At 40.8% G+C, this 17724-nt stretch overlaps 1 protein-coding gene and 1 long non-coding RNA gene across 5 annotated transcripts in view; both read right to left on the minus strand.

Annotated features, from left to right (window-relative positions):
* Window positions 1-7689, minus strand: part of LOC119491632 — a 27021-nt gene extending 19332 nt beyond the window's left edge. Inside the window, exons 1-2 of the long non-coding RNA XR_005207631.1 lie at window positions 7440-7689; window positions 6373-6538 (exon numbers count right to left, since the gene is read on the minus strand). This is a non-coding gene — a long non-coding RNA (uncharacterized LOC119491632). The remainder of the gene's footprint in view (window positions 1-6372; window positions 6539-7439) is intronic.
* A 1317-nt stretch (window positions 7690-9006) lies between these two features.
* hip1 (huntingtin interacting protein 1) overlaps window positions 9007-17724 on the minus strand; it is a 60577-nt gene continuing 51859 nt past the window's right edge. For all 4 annotated transcript variants that reach the window (XM_037775775.1, XM_037775776.1, XM_037775777.1 and 1 more), the window contains 7 exons: window positions 16578-16671; window positions 14902-15002; window positions 14612-14717; window positions 14354-14477; window positions 14118-14179; window positions 11678-11795; window positions 9007-11580 (listed from right to left, as the gene is read on the minus strand). In XM_037775775.1, coding sequence (XP_037631703.1) covers window positions 11576-11580; window positions 11678-11795; window positions 14118-14179; window positions 14354-14477; window positions 14612-14717; window positions 14902-15002; window positions 16578-16671 — 610 coding nt within the window. In that variant the 3' untranslated portion in view covers window positions 9007-11575. The remainder of the gene's footprint in view (window positions 11581-11677; window positions 11796-14117; window positions 14180-14353; window positions 14478-14611; window positions 14718-14901; window positions 15003-16577; window positions 16672-17724) is intronic.

Here is a 17724-nt window from a genome sequence, read left to right on the forward strand (position 1 = left end):
TCAAAGCCCAGTGTATTGGACTGAGAAAGGGTTTGTTTTATTGCTTATGTGTTCAACTTTTCTTCTGTGAGAAGAATAATGTGTTATTTGTTTTTAAAAAAAAAAGTTATATATTGGTTTGATTTAAGAAGCCCATGTATAAAACTGGAGAGCCCCTTTAAGAGATTGAATTGGATCAGTGCAGCCTCGTCTGTGACATAGATAACTCATGTGAACCTAATGTTTTGTTTTTGCAGATGATCGGTGCCTCTCAGCACACTGATCACATTCCTCCTACTTAAAACACACCAATAACAAAACAGCGAGAGAGCGATGAGAGAAATGAGTCATTCACACTAATTATGAGGTTGATGTTTGTGTGAATTGACCAGGCGTCATCAGATAACGTGGGCACAAAGCCTGCTGCGACTGATATCTGATGGGGACATTTTATTGTCCCCATGGTAACAAGTGCATCATCTGTTACTAATGGGGACAAACCAACGTCAGCAGCAGCAGCTTGGTGTCGCCTCCACTAGCGTTTATTACATCGCACCTTAATACAGAAGGTGACGGGATGGTGATGCTCACGTGCGGAGGAGGGTTATGAGTGGGTATCACACCTTTTAATCATACATTAATCAAGCTTCTCGTCATGCTTACTTTCTCCCTGTTCTCCTAATTCCCAGTCCCCTCCACTCTCATATCTTACTTTCATCTTCTATTATCATCCTTTATCCTCCCCTCCTCCTCCTCCTCCTGTCCTCCCCTGTCTCTGCCTGTAGTGTTGTTTCCAGTGATCCTCCTGGGCTGATCTCCCTCTCTCTGTCCGACTTGGCTAACCCACTCCAAATCTCACTGCAGCAGATGGTGCTATGTTTGCATTGGGTGAGGTCTCCTAGCAACCCCGTCTCTCTCTCGCTCTCTCTCTCTTTTTCCTAAAACAGAGCGGTGGAGGAGTTGGTGTCATGCACTGTCTGGGTCTGCCATGCCCACCCCTTCTCTGTCTCTTTGATTGACCTGACTGCCTCTCTCGGTGTTGATGTCTACGTTTACGTCTGTCTCTCTCTCGCGGACGCTAAAGTAGGGCAGGGGCCGACTGTCTGGATTAATATACATGTGTAATGATTAAATGTGATGTGCAAAAATGGGCAAAGCAGGACAAGCAATGTGATTTGTAACCCTACGTGACCCAGATTTTTACAGATGTTCACGTATGTGGTGACGGCAGGGAAAGATCACATCTGGGTCACGTCGGGTTTAAAGGCCCACATTCATGGTATTTCTAGCTGCTAAATGTCTGTTTAAGTATTTAAAAAGCTCATTACCATCCGGATGAAAACACATCCACATCTCGTCTGCATGTAGAGACATGCAACGCTGTAGATTCATTCCGCCAGGCTACAACATACACACACAGACGCACACACACTGCTGCACTTTATAAAGGCAGGAGGGTAAATAAGGACCTTACATGGCATGTATCCTTACATGGCATTGTGCTTTCATGCTACCTCTGGCCTGCAGGCTCACACACACACAGTAGTATCTGCATACATATGAGGACCCTAAATATAGCTCTACTACACTCCACTTCATTGGTTTATCTCAGGTTTATTTATTATGTAAATACATTTAAATCTCTATTCCCGTGTACATGAGCTTCAAGTTTTCAGAATAGAGCGCTACAGGAATGAGTCCTAAAACCTGGAAATGAGGTCGCATTTTAGCACCTCCGGGTCCCTCGTCTGGAAGTCAATTCTTTTTTGAATGGGTTTTTAGTTAGATGCCTGAAATAATGTCTGTGGTTAACACAAGCTTAAGAGATTTGAATGCTTTGTTCTACGACATAAAATACATCAATAAATATCCCCACTCGTGAATTTTGAAGCCTTAATGTGTCTTAAAAAAGGGGGTTGCTAACAAGCGGTTAAACGAGACTAATATTACTTCTGCCGATTGCATTCACACTTCAGCAATCATAAAAGTGGTTTTCATTTGTGGAGATTATCTTACTGACCAGTAACTTCCTGGAGTCTCCACTGGTTGCTTAACAACTGGCGCATTGTCGTTTTTACACTTCCGTTTTTGAACAGAAACTAGATATAACGTGTTAGATATAACGAGTGAACTTTAGAGGTGCTGGTAGGAGGGTTTTGTTTCCTTTGGACAGAACCAGGCTAGCAGTTTCCCCTCGTTTCCAGTCTTTGTGCTAAGCTAAGCTAACTGGCTGCTGGCTCCAGCTTCATATTTACTGTACAGGTTTGAAAGTGGTGTTCATATTCTCACCTAACTCTCGGAAAGCAACTTTTGGTCCTCACTAATACAGCAGTTCGGGAGCGCACTCACACAGGAGCCTCTTTAAAGTCTCTAATGGCTCGCAGAGTAATCATCCATCATGCACAGACAAGCAAGCACACAGTCACACACTCACACACACACCGACACAAAACCACCACTGCGACACTTAAGTATTGCTGAGGGAAATAACATAATACAAACAGGGAGCCACATGCCATGTTATGATGCCGCTGTCCCTGATTAATTGCTTTAATTTACTTTTCCAGCTGCATCACACAGACAACACAAAATGCTTAATAATTCTCCTTGAAGTCTGTTGACTCGCAGCACAAAGAGCAACAACCCGCTGCTTTATGAGAGCACTGAATATCTTTTTTTGTTAAATAAAAATGTGCTGTCTCACTTCTAAAAGCTCCTGTTATACACCTAAGTGGCACCAGATATTGATGATCTTTACGAAGCCACGAAGCGTCCCCGGGGGATCGTCTGCACCAGCATCTAAAAGCTGCTTTTGTGGCTCCTGCTTCTTTTTGGAGGGGAATCATTGGCCCCTGAGGGACGCAAAGTGCCGCCAGCTTGTTTGTTTACTCGGGTAGAAGTACCCACAGGCCTCAGTAGAGAGGGGAAGGCTTTTTTTCCTCATCCTGTGACCTCATATCTGTATCAGGCACTCAAAAGCGGGCCGATGCCGGCCTCGCTGGAGAGCAATGTGCAAAGGCAGCACAAAACGAGGCATTCAAAGGCCCTCAGTGAGGGCGGCCTGAGTGATGACACTCCTATTCAGATAAACCCTTCTATAAACAGTACGAGCATTCAGGTGGTTTTACAATGCAGAGGTTGTTCCTTTCAGGTGAATTCCTCTGCAGCTGGGCTCAGGACATGCCCAGGTGATTTCATGGGAGGTCACCTAATTATCTATAAAGTGTGAACAGAATATAGGTCACATCAGGTCTGTTAGGGATCAGGTCAGGACAGAAGCTGCTTCTGAATCGAGTACCTGGTGCACCTTTTAATGTAGTGTCTATGTGTTTTAATGTGTTTTATTGAGTCCTGTCTGGATGTGATATGTTGTGTTTTAATGTACCTTTTTAAATAGCAGGTTTTGCACATGCAAACCAAAGACGGATTTCAATAGTACAAAAGCAAATAGCTTCAGCAATAGCAAAAAGTACTTTCTATTTCTAATTCCTGGAAAATGTCTTGAAAAGAAAAAGTTGATTTTGAATGCAATTACAGATTTTTTTTTCACTTTTGACGAAAATGTTTTTTAAGAACTTTATTGATTATTGACAGAAAAGACTTGATAAGATGGAGATTTATTTGCTCTGAAATTATATTTTAGTCTGTGGAGAACAATCAAATTTAAACCTGATTAATCCAGTAGTTTAAGAGTTAGCAGACCGATTGTGCCTATCTAACATTATGAAAAAATCTGGGTTATATTTGGGCCTTTAAAAGGGACTGTTTGTAACTTCTTACACATATAAATCTCCCGGGTCGGTTTCCCATGCGCGCTCGCATATGCGCGCTCGCGTGTGGCTACGCTGTTCAGACTCAGACTCCAACACAAACTACACGGAAGCACCAAAACTGCAAAGTTATATCTAGTGAAGTTCTATCTAGTAAATGCTGCAGCTCCTCCAGACCAACAGAGGTTTCCTGTGTCTTGTGAAGTGACGGGGCTCCGCAGCGAGTAACGTTATCGTCTCAAACCGGGTGCCGGTGTCTCCCCTGTTCCTGGTCGGGAGGCTGAAGCAGGTATAGCCAACACTAGGATCAGCATTGATTCATAGAGAGACCTTCGTCTGGTCAGCTAACATTACTGCCAAGCAGGTGAAATATAGAGTGATACTGTGGTTTTAGCTGACGTGTGTCGCCTCACTGTGTTGAGCGATGCTCGTTCATGTCTATGTGGAGCGAGCAAGTGCGAGCCCGACGCTGACTTTCGTTGACTTAACGGCCACAAGTGTCGCTGTTAACAAGCATTTCTGAATCTTACAACAGTCCCTTTAAATGAAGAATTAATAAAACACATTAATTAAATTATAAAACAAATATAAACCCTCACAGGGGCATTTAAACAAATAAGAAATTTAACATATTTTGTGACACATTTTGCAGATGGTTTCCTGTGAGCCTAATTTCAGATTTATATTGAGATCATGTCAGACATTGATTCAACAACTACTGTTTGAGGCCATATTTCTGTGGTGGATCACACAATATTTTACATATTATTACATCAGCCTTCTAGATGTTGTTTCAGCAGCAAAGAACAGATCAGATTTTATCCTCGCAGGTTCATAATGAACCTCCTGTGCAGCCTGCTGAAGCTAAACTGCTTTCCACACGAATGGTTCTGAACAATGAGCCTGTACCTGTCAGTGTACCTGCTGATTTAAAGCATATGTGAGGCTGGTGGGTCCCTGCTGGATCCTGCTAGTGTTGGAGAGCAGAGGGGAGACAAACACAGACGCTTCTGCTGCTGCTGCTGCTGCCAGGAGACCTGCTGTAAGGCGGCCCAGCTCAGGACTGCAGAGACTATAAATAGCTCAGCTCAGTCTTTCACAGGCACCACCCACCACATTACCCATGTGGCAAAACAGCAGCACAGAGCATAACAACACCACTGCATACTGTACTACGTTTAAATAAGAGCAGAGGTGGCCTGCTCACTGCTGGATGTGGACATGAAGTGATACCAAGAAACTGACAGAGACGTTAAGAACAAGTACTGAAGATTAGGGGAAATATTTTGGTCTAGAGAGTTACACCAATATTCATGCTCTTTGAGGTTATTTGAGTTAGATTGTTAAACAACAACACTCACTCATTTTGAGCAAAAGATGTAGAAGAAAAACAGGAAAACATTGCTTAATTTATGATTTGAACAATGATGTAAAGCAGCCAATGGGAAGGTAAAAGGCTTTATGAAACTACAGTAACATAATACAACATAGGCCGACTCAGGGGTGTAAAAAGGGGAAAGCTTTCTGAGGTCCAGCCGCTATGGGGGCCCATGGAGGCCAACAAATCATGTTCATACTAAATATAAGCAATGAAAACCAAATTCTATTTTTTTAATATTCACCATTACTTATTAAAACAACAAAAATAAACATTGTATTATTGTTGCTTTATTAAAATATAGCCTGTTTCATGATGAAAACCTCCTCTGTAAAAAGAAAAACTGTACACAATGGTCGCAGATAAAAACAAAAACCAACGACAACAACAAAGGACGAAAGAAAGAAGAAGAAATTTACTGATCTAAACTAACTATTAGCTAATTTGCGTTGGAGATTTGGGGATTCACTCTTCATCAGACCTTTTCAGGAGCCAAGTCATTTCTGTGGGCGGACCTGGTCCTGCTGTGTTTTGTCTGTTATGCTTCACTCGACATTGACATTTCTCAAGTTTCTCAGAAAAATGTCATTGTGACCTCGAGAAGAATTCCTCATGAAGTTAATTTCACAGAAGAGCACAGCATGGAGCCCCGAAAAACTGATAAAAATGGACCGCAAAAAGAAATACAAAGACATGCTGTTCCTTCTCCACTAACCAGTTGATTATATTAATTAAAACTTTTAATTGATTTATGATTTATTGTACTCTTCCATGATTAGTCCAATGTGTGTCATCAATCATCCATAATGCATTCTGCTACGAACTGATTGAAAGTTAAAGGAAAAGAATAACACTTTATATTTCTTTTTATTTGTATTAATAATTGATATATTCAGTTATATTTTGTACTTGTCTGATAATCTTTTACTACATTTTGTCAGTTCCAGGACTCCAATAAACCTGAAGCTGTAGCTCAGTCAGCCATGATTTTTTTTTTTTTTTTTTTATATATATCTTGATTTTCCCAGAATGTTCAGTAAATTATCAATACTTAAAAAGTCACTGCACACCTTATGCTGCACCCACACAGGTGCAGACCGCGTTTGATTGACATCCCCTTGTTGCACATGTTCGAAATTGAGAGCGTATCTATTGCCTACACACGGCTCTCAACATGGCGATGCTGCTAACATCGCTGACAGTGCAAAAAACAGCAACAGTGCTGACAGAGATAACAGTGTTTACCTGAGGAGGAACCGGAGGGTGGGCGCTACGCTTCCACGACGATGCCGTTTGTCAAGATGGCGTTATCAGCTGTAATCACCATTTGAGAGCGGTGCAGAGCGGTGGCCGTGAGCTAGTCAGTGGGGCACGCTCACATGCAGGAACATGCACTAAAAGGCCCGGCCGGCTATATAAACAAAGCACAGAGCAACTGGGATTACAACACACATGGAGGGAGAGTGACTTCATTCTCTGCTAGTCGTTTGCTGCTATATTAATGCTGTAAATATCATAGAACCTTTAATTGAGTAATACTGCATAATTAATCTACCGGTATCTTGCAAAATGAAGCCCATAACGTTAGCCTACCTTTGCGTCTAACTGTATACTACCACATTTTGTGTTTTTAATCCTTTTCACTTTGCAGTGTTTTTGTGTTGTCTTTTGATACGGAAGGTAATCAGCCCTTTATCCTCCAAAAATGGCGGACTTGCTGTCGGTGGCGTCACATTCCCATTCCCTATACATGTCAACAGTTCGAAAAATGAAAATCTTTTGAGGCCCATGTCCAATTTACGAACGAGAGGGTACAGGACCTTCAGATCTACAAGCCAAATGCCAACTACACATTCATCCAAACAAAGATAAAATAGCTAATCTTATGCTAATACAGCATAATTAATCTACCGATATCTTGCAAAATGAAACCCATAACGTTAGCCTACCTTTGTATCTGACTGTATACTATATATACTACAATTTTGTCTTTTGATTTTTATTCAGCGTGCAGTGTTTTGTGTTATTTCAGCAGTACTTTTGACGCAGTAAACAACCCTTTATGCTCCAAAAATGGTCGACTTGCAGTCGGTGACGTCACGTTCCCATTCCCGATCAGACAAGCTGATTGAAAACACCAGTGGGCCTTCAATAGTTTTTGTCTATCCAAACAGACCCAAACTACTTCTAGTTTTCTATCCTACCAGGAAGTTCATAAACAGTAATTACACTCACCTGGAGTTCTCACCTCTAGTTTAGGGAAGCAACATTTGATTTATCCTCAAATATCACGTGTCACTATAATCAGCTACCTGCATCAGTTCAGCCCGTTGTTGTTCAAACACTGTTAACTCACTGGATTGTAAAGAATCACTGTTGTTTTGGACCGAAGTCCTGCACCTTTATGGTCCTCGCTGGTGGTTAACGAAGCACACCTGGTCTGCCTATACCTGACAGCAGGTGTGGCTCGTTAACTGCCGGGGAGTCCTGCAGGACACCGTTCCAGTCTGAAGTTATATCAATGGATTAAAGGAACAGCGTGTAGCATTTTGGGGGATCCATTAGCAGAAATGGAATATAATAGCTATGTTTTCATTAGTGTATAATCACCTGAAACTAATAATTGTGTTTTCATTAGCTTAGAATGAGCCCTTCATATCTACATAGGGAGCGGGTCCTCTTCATGTTTCTACAGTAGCCCAGAACGGACAAACTAAACACTGACTCTAGAGAGAGCCTTTCACATTTTTACGTTACCTGAAGGCCACCGTAGTTCTCTGGGTAGTTGTGAAACTGTGGTAACATGAACCTCAGAGTGCAAAACTGTTGTACTGTCAGCCGCTTCTGACTTCCATTACTTCTAAAGTAGTGTTGTTATGGCGAGGATGACCTCTGAGCGAGGCGGACAGCGTTACCACGGTTTTGCACTCAGCGGCTCACGTTACCACAGTCTTGGAGAGGGAGGAGTGAGTGGAGGGGTACTCAGTTGGTTGCAATCTAAAACCACACCACTAGATGTCGCCAAATCCTACACACTGTACCTTTTATTTTGTCAAAAACCAATACAATGTTTTAAACAAATCTTCCTGAGTTTTCTGTGTTTACAACCCGCTTTTCTTTTGCACTGCAGATACGAGGAAATAAGACTCTTATCTGAAGATGTGGTTGATCCTGGAACAACCCAGATTAGGGATTTCTGTAATCTCAGCACAGTGGTTTCAGATTACGCCGATTCATTTACTCAATGCATCCGACATATCTGTGCATGTGGGGTATTTTTGTCTTGTAATTGTGGAGAAGAGCATGCAGGTTGGAGTTGGAGCAGCATCACACTTTCTACAAACTTCATTTTCACCGTCTCTAATATAACTATTTTATTTTAAATTGAATGCCAACAAAGCACTTTGAATCACGTCAGTCAATGCTTTTACGGGAAAAGAATCTCCCAAAAAATCAATCAGGTGCATTAGGATTTTAGCTCTGCTCTGATGTAGATGTGAGGCTCCTGTAAAAGAGTTATTGAGCCGCTTTTATTGCTCACACACGCACAAACAAACAAGCACCTTCTTGTATCTGCCCTAAAGACATTTAAACGTACATATTATCTGAAAAATCTGAAATGCAACGTTTATTCGTTTTCTTGGAATTCCTCGAGGTACGAGGATTAATAGAGTGGCTGAAGCGATTCATCAAACAGCGATTATGTAATATCCAACTTTTCCAAGAATAATACTATGTAGAGGAAAAACAGAAAACATCATGTGAAAGAGCAGAGACATTACTGAGTTATCTAAAAATAACTTCACCATCTCAGCCTCTTCACTAATTACATTTCATCATCGCTGCTTCGTCTGACATCAGAAGAACCACAGTCACATCTGGCTCTGTATTAACGAGTTGAAATATTTATTTTAAAAACTGAAAAAATAAAAACAAACCCACCAACATAGTTTTAGTATATCATACAAAGACATATTTCAATGTTGCTATGTGAGTATTTGTTTCTCTTTGACTACAGTGTGAGGCAGTTTGAAAGGCTGGCTGAGCTGGTCGGACTACAGACACAGACCCGAGAGAGAGAGAGAGACAGAGAGAGAGAGAGAGAGGTTAATAAAGAATATTTGGGCATAAATACAACCAAACATCACTCAAGGTGCGTTCAATTCATCTTTTGAGACACTTGAAATGCCGTAAAAAGTTATTTTTATGGCATTTTTTTTGTTTTATATTCCAATTTCTAATGAAACCAACTACTCAAGTGTGGAAGAAGTGACAGAAAACAGCTAAAATTATTATTAAATACAAAGACCTGGACCAGACAGTACTGCAAATAACACTAGCTGTTTGTTTTTAACCTGCTTGGAGCAGCAGATGAACACTTTTCTCTGTCTTTTGACGCACCCATCTGCTTCTGCAAGTGGTTTAGTTTTTAAGAATTATTGGCAAATACTATTTGACCAGCGTCTGTTAAATAAACCAGTGTCACAACTTTGTTTTTAGATACACTGCTGAAGCTTAACGAAGTATGTTAAGACACAGAGAGAGACAAACTCCAAGAGATTCATCATGGTCGTCATCAAACGGAAAGAAGAAATAAAAAACGGACCCCTACTAATCTCATGGTTTACACACGAAGGCATGATCAGTCTGCTGAACGTCAGTCCATCAGTCTCAGTAGGAAATGAACAACCTCTCTCTCTGCTGTGGTGTTCATGTGCACCATTTTGAATCCCCAATTCATTTAAACTGAATCCTTACTTGGAGAGATGCAATTTCTATTGAATGCTTTTTTAGATTAAAACAAAGCAAAAAGATTATTTCCAACAAAAGAAGGCTTGTAGTTTATATACACAGCTACTTGGTCTTTAGGAAGCTATTGAAAAACACTGCAGTCACCGTGTGCTGCACACTCAGAGAGTCCGTTGAGGCAATGCAGACTGTTAGTTAGTGAAGGATTTATAAAACTGTAGGCAACCGTCAGTCCTGCAGGGGGTTTGAAACCAGATAAAACATTTCATGAATAAAGGTTTGTGCAGCTTTAAATGTCCCAAAAACTGACATTCAAGTTTGAGCGAACAAAAATATTAAACTTTTTAGGATTTCCTTTTGTTGCTCCGGCAGATTTTCTCTGACTGAGCGGGGCGGTCCCGTCTCCTCACCGGGACCACGGTGGTCCCGCTGGCAGAGTCATAACGTCTCCAGGAAGTAACCGAGTGAACGACTTGGATAGCCGTCTGTCAGAAGACGACGACGACACCGGTGGCAGTTCATTATGCGACTGGATCCCAGCTGCACCTCCAAAGCTGCTGCTTCTGTGGCAGGTTTGTTGTAGTGCTGCTTGATCACCAAAGTTTGTAAAAATATGCACCAATAAGGGTCTTAACCTTTAACAACTTTTGCTTTTTTTTGCCAGACTTGGACTGCTTTTATTCTATATAAAAAGAAGTTTTTCTTTTCTTCCCTTTAACCAATAAAAAAGGGAAAAATGACAAAAATGACCCTGTGTCTTTAGTGTTGTCTCTCATCAGTCCTACCCATGATGCACCGCTACCTCTGACGATGTAGCATGAGGTAGTTGGCAGTCTTGACGCTCACAGGGGGAAAAGACTGTTGAGAGAAATAAAAGTAAATAGTGCTACTTTCCTTTTCTGAAACTACTCCCCAGTTTGGAGCGGTTTTAAGAGTTTCCATGTAATGTCTGTTAAAAGAAAAGAAAAAAATGGAGGTTGGCTCGAGTAAACAGTCACGGTCGTTACAATGGTGGAGAGGTGAAAGGCAGAAAGTCCAGTGAACCAGCCGGTGAAGCGGTATGGACTTGATAAGGTGATAACTCACAGTGAGAAAAGAATAGGAAGAAACTAGGGGAGGAAGATATAGAGACGGATAAAGAGCAGCTCAGGCTCCCACAGCTTTACAACACTTGTTTTAGTCGGAGAGCATGCCATTTATGTCACACAGAGATTTGGGGACAAGAACAGTCACTGATCTCCCCTCCTGCTGCTGATAGTTTGGCCCTTGTGCAGTGCATCCTGGGATGTCTTGTTGTGCTCGTAGCGTCTCCACTGCGACTCCTCGACAGGGGGAAGAATCAGACAATAAATACTAGAACGGATCCACTTCACTTCTACAGCTTTTCACCAACACAGTCCTGGGGGAGAGGCAGGGCAGTGGGGGTGGGGGGACGTGACGCCATGTAGACGGGCTTACATCCATTTGTTCCTCCCTTTCGGCGCCCCCCCCGTCGCTGAGCCCTTGCTGTCCTTTATGGAAGCGTTTGGACGCGGGTGGAGGAGCAGGTTTAGAAAAAGAAGCACCTTTTAATTTGGCTTAGATAACAAACAAACAAGAGAGAGAAGAAACCGAGGAAGAGTGAAGAGTGTATAAATAGAAAGAGGCAGACAGAAGCCGGTCTTCTGGTGGAGGAGGGGGACGACAGGAGTGGCAGGTCTCAACCTGTGCCGACGGAGAAGAAGGAGACTGATTTTAGTTGTTTTTACTATAATATTTTGAGTGTATATTTATAGTATAGTGGTTTGTCCTCTGTCCTTACCCTCTTCTTGCTCGCCCCAGCCTTCCGCTGCCCCGGCTAGCTCGTAATGTTTCTTCCTCAGCTCGCCGAGACGCTCTCGCTCCTTCTGCAGACGAGTCTCCAGCTCCAGAACCAGGACCTGAGGAAACACAGACACAAGCAGAGGACAAACACACACGAGTCATTTCCCTGAAGCCTCCTTTTCTTTCCCCTCGCATAGCATGAAATACCTCATTATTTTTATGAGTCACATACAGAAAACAGTTGGATGGAGACAGACTGGGAGGGAACAAAGAGTAGAATATTTTAAGATACTAGATGAACATACTCCTCATTATTTTATCTTTTTCCTTATGATCAGCTAGCTGTCATAAGAGGCCACAATTCAATTAATAATTATTTCTTTTAAACACTAAATTAAAGGTACAGTGTGTAGGATTTGGCGGCATCTAGTGGTGTGGTTGCAGATCACAACCAACTGAGTACTCCTCCACTCACTCCTCCCTTTCCAAGACTGTGGTAACGTGAACCACTAAGTGCAGAACTATTATTATTATTCTTCTTACCATAATAAAACTACTTAGAAGCAAGGGAAGTCAGACGGCGGCTGGCGGTACCAGGGTTATGCACTCTGCAGCTCACGTTACCGCAGTTTCACAAGTGTGTCGGAGAAATACGGTGACCTAAAGGCTCTCTCTAGAGCCAGTGTTTGGTTTGTCCGTTGACCTGCTCCTTATGTAGATATAAACGTCTCATTCTAAGCTAACGAAAACACAACGATTCTTAGTTTCAGGTGATTATACACTGATGAAAACATAGTTAAGAATATTATATTCAATTTCCGCCAATAGATCCCCGAAATGTTTCACACTGTTACACACTAAATTAGACAGAGAAGTGGTAAATAAAATCTTCCCTGCTTATATTATTTTCTCCAATTTCCCTTGTGTCTGTGGATGCTTTCTAAAGCCCAGTTAAAAAAATCATTATTTACACAGGTTTTTAGTTAAAACTCCTAAAAATACACTTCAAATAGAGGCACTCTGTGCATTTACAACAATAGGCCGTGTGTGTGAGCAGGTCCAGACCTTTCTGTGTTTTTCTTTCAGCGTCGGGGGAAGCAGAGTCACGACACAGAGTGAAGTGTTCATCTGACATTCGCCTTCTCAATGCACAAAGAATAATACTCATTCAGAGTCTAATGTGGAAACTAAACTTTATTAATAGAGAGCTGCAGAAATGAGACCCAAAGCATTTTTGCACTTCCAGTTCCCACGTCTTGAAGTCAGTGTTTTTTTAGTTAGAAGCCTGAAATAAGGTCTGTAGTTAACTTAACACGAGCTGAAGAGATTTGAACATTTTGTTCTACAATATTTAATATGTAATTAAAAACCCCACTCGTGAATTTTTAAGCCTTTATGTGTCTTAAAAAAGCTGGTTGCTAACAAGTGGCTAAATGAGACTACTAAATGTCATCACGCCGACTCTTCTTCCTTTACGGCCTCGTTGTTTATACTCGCGTTCATGCCACCGTGTTATAGTTCGTCTATAGCCTGACGTTAGCTTTCTACTTCTGGCGATTGCATTCAAACTTCAAAAATCATAAAAGTGGTGTTCATTTGTGGAGATTATCTTGCTGAACAAGACGTGTAAGTATCATAAATGTTTGTTTTCCACAGAGCTTATTTTCTGCAATAATCCAAAACCCAATGGAAAAATCCCGTTAGCTTTTTGTCGAGGGAACCAGGGCGATGCTAACTTCCTGGTTGTCCTACAAAAATACGTCATCCCTGCAGCACTCTATTTATACCTAGCCAAACTCACAAAGCATTAGTCCTAATAAATTATTAAATAATTAACTCCTAAAATCAGATTTCCTCATGTTATAGGTAAAGGGGCGAGAGACATTGTTTCCAATGAAAGTCAGAAAACTTAATTGGAGTGAAGTTCTTCTTGCTTCTCTACTTAATTTAAAGGGGACATATTATGAAAAACACAGTTTCAGTGCTAGTGCTCATACATTTGGGTATCTGGAGCGCCAACCAACCCACAAACTGTGAAGTAAGACAACCCAGAATTTTTTCAGTGGGCTGCCTAGATCGAAATTGAATATTCTAGCTCATTAGAGTATACCACCCACGGCTTGAGAACTACTTTTGCAAAGGTGCACCATGTTTCTCTCTCAAGCCAATCAGAGCAGACTGGGCTTTTTCAGGAGGGGGTCTTAAAGACACAGGCGCTAAAGCGGAGTATTTCAGACAGAGTGTGAATACAGGTATATTCAGATGTGTTTTTTGAACATTAAAGCATGTAAACATGTTCTAGTAGAAACTCAAAATACAAGTATGAACCTGAAAATGAGCATAAGTCCATTTTTAAAACATATTTTTAAGACTCACCACTATGCTATAAGCTATGGGGCTTATTAAGATAGATAGTTTTTCTGTATTCTGCTGCTCACCTGTGCGTCCATCTCTTGTCGTTTGATCTGGGTGAGAGTCATGCTGGAGAAGTCCATTGTATCTGGACACAAACAACAAATCATGTTCAAACACCTTTTGGGTTTTTTCCTACAACCTGTAGCTTTGAATTCACTCAAACAACTGGACATTTTGTATTTTGATCAAATAAAGATTAAACATAAAACAAGCAATGACACTGTGAACCGAACTTTCCCTGTCAATGTGACTCTCTCACCTGTCTCCTCAATCTGGGACTGTCCAGACTTGGTGGAGGCCACGACCGCTGCGGTGGCCTGTGTGACGCCGCGGGACGCCGTCTGCAGGCGGTGCAGGTTAGTGCTATCTTTGTCTGCTTTTACCTGGAGAGACAGAACAGCAACAAGACAACAGACATGAGATCTTCAACATGGGAAGCTGCTTACACCTGTACACCTCTAACTCTCTTATACCAAACAATTTAGACCATTTAGACCCTGAGAGAAACAAAGCTTACCTTAGAGGCAGCCACTAGCTGTGCTGTGCTGGCAGCTATTTCATGCGAACACACCATCAACTCCTCAAACTTCCCTTTGCCCTGCACCACCAGATCAGCAGCATCTCTGGAACGACACAGTGTTGAGGTTAACACCACCTGATTTATGAATGACCTTCCATGCTTGAGACCTGATTTACTGTTTTGTTTATTCTCTCTCTGTCATTCTTCAGGACATTTAAGACAGTTTTAAAGCACTTTTATACTCTGTAGTAAGTAGGAGACACTGAGGAGGGAGGACTGATGCTTACACCATGACCGTGGCGCCCCATCCCACTGCTTTGGAGGCAGAGATCAGGCCCTCAGTCCAGCGGGAGTTCTTGGCATAAAATTCCTTCTGGGAGGCTGCCCCCTGGTGGACAAAAGAGGAATATTACAATATGTTTCATGACACTTTTTAAATTCTCTGGGCTGCAGCTTGTTAATTATTTTTAATTATCTATTAATCTAGCAATTATTTTCTTGATTTATCAATTCATCTTTTAATCCATAACGCGTCAGAAAACAGTGAAAAAAAAATGCCCAACACAATCCAAGGCGACATATTAAAACCATCTGACCAAAAGTCCAAAATCAAAACATATTCAGTTAACTCTAATTTAATACAAGTGACAGCAGCTAATTCTCACATTGGAGATGCTGGAACCACCATCGACTAATTGTTCCAGCTCTAGTCGGGACAATATCATGAAGATCTGTGCAATAATGCATACTGTGCGATAATGTTGTTGTTGTGAATTTCTTTGGCCACGATAATCGAGTATAGAAAATCTAGTATCGTGACAGCCCTAATCACAAGTATCATTACTTAAACACAGTACATATTATTCTTGTGTACACTGTTTACAAATCTAATAGATTTGCTGCTATTAATCTTACCGTGTCACTTTATCTTGTAACTCGTCATTTTAACTGTCGCTACCTCGTAAGTTTGTCTTTATTGTTCTTGTTCATTCTTATATAGTATCTACTAGTTGTATATTCCTCTTATTCTATTTTATTTATCTAATTTTTACTTATTTATTTGTACTTTGTACTATACTCTGTCTTTGTGCTGCTGTAACACCTGAATTTCCCCTCTGGGGATCAATAAAGGCTTATCTCATCTTACTTGTTGAACCATAAAATACATTTACATACAACAGACCTCCTTAGTAATAATGGTACTAAAATTAGCAATTGTGAATATGAAATTTATACATTACAATTAAAAGACTTTAAAGCTGCATATTCTAATCAGTAGAACTGCAACAATTAATCAATTAGTTGTCAACTATTAAATTAATCGCAGATATTTTGATTATCAATTTTTTTAATCAAATTTTTTTAAGAGAAACAAGGAACCAGGCTGTTTTTCTCTAATCCCAGTTTAGTTTTTTGTTTTTTGAGCTGTGTATTTGAAGGGATTATGTTCATAAATAAAATATTCTCTGGACATTTTTAGATTCAAAAGAGTCGGCGACACCTGGTAGCATATGTAAAGATACATAAGGGTGCAGATTAGAGTTGCAACGATTAATTGATTAGTTGTCAACTTTTAAATTAATCCCCAACTAATCGATTAATAGGTTTGAGTAATTTTTTAAAGGGAAAAAAAAGTCAAATTTCTCTGATTCCAGCTTCTTAAATGTGAATATTTTCTGGTTTCTTTACTCCTCTATGACAGTTAACTGAATATCTTTGAGTTGTGGAAAAAACAAGACATTTGAGGACGTCATCTTGGGCTTTGGGAAACACAATGAACGCCAATTTTTAATCATTTTCTGACACTTCATAGACCAAACAACTAAACGATTAATTAACAATGAAAGTGATGGTTAGCCCTTTTAATCTGTTAGTTTGGAGAAGAGAAAGTGATGCTGAATATCTGATCATGAGAAATATGTTTCACTGTTAAAACGATGAAGAACAAACTGCAGCTACTCACCCTGCCGCTCTCCACGATGTCCTTTTGCAGATTTTTGGAAGACACAACGAGCTGCTTGATGGCCTGCATCAGCTCCGTGCAGGAGGCCAAAATCCTGCAGGGGGCGACAGAGCAGAGGACACAAACGCTGAAACACTACAACTGCTTCATATCTCTCTATTTCATCCAACCTGATGAAAGAAATCAGCGTCTTCACTATTTGAAAATAGCAGTTAGTTTCCCCAAAGTCTAATTATTGCATGACCACTGGCCTAAATTCTCAATGTAGTATTTGTAGCTGCAGTAGCTGTTTGTTTATTTTCATAATTATCTCTCACAGCAGCACTGGTGTGACTGAGAAAACAACTTTTTTTTTTTTACACTAATAATTAAGTCAGAGAGAAAAATGAGCGCAGAGAACAAAGGTTTAATTGGCTTCATTAGCACACAAAGAGAATTATTACAGGATGAATAAACATACAAATAGATACAAACACAACTTACTCTCATACTATCAGTATGAAACAAAAGCAGCCAAATCTAAAGCCCTACAACCGGACTGAGACTCCTGTAGCTTTTGGATGGTTTGGTGAAGATTTATGTGCATGCAACAAAATCACTCTGAAGTTTGGAGCAGGGAGCCAAGCTTCTGCTCAATAATGTAATCAAGCGATTTGTGAACTTCCTGGAGCTGTTAGTTGCACCATATAAATAAACCCATTTGCTTTAAGACATCTAATGATGTGATAATAACAGTTTGTAGAGCTGCTCCAGTGAGAAAGGAATGGCATTACCGGTATTAAACCTACAGTATACACACAGAGGAAACTAATTTTAGGTTTGCATGGATGAAAAAACAGCAGACAAACATTACGTGCCACACTGGCTCCAGACTTCACAGCTTGCCTGGGCTTAGTGGCTGAACTGATGAAATTCTTCACACGTCAGTCCTCAGTGTGTGACCGTCTGCAACTTCACTGAAATAATCATGTGACTGTTGCGCTGCCTTGTTGAAAAGCATCTCTATTTCCTTTTCCAGTTCGTTGCCTTTGTTGGCTGCCATTATATCTTGTGTTCAGCTCTTTCACACACAAATAACTGGAGGCTTGGCATGCTGTTTCTATCTATAACATCTGAATCGGTTCCTCAATCTTCATACTTTTTTCAG

This window comes from Sebastes umbrosus, chromosome 7, assembly GCF_015220745.1.
Source record: "Sebastes umbrosus isolate fSebUmb1 chromosome 7, fSebUmb1.pri, whole genome shotgun sequence".
Taxonomy (NCBI): Eukaryota; Metazoa; Chordata; class Actinopteri; order Perciformes; family Sebastidae; genus Sebastes; species Sebastes umbrosus.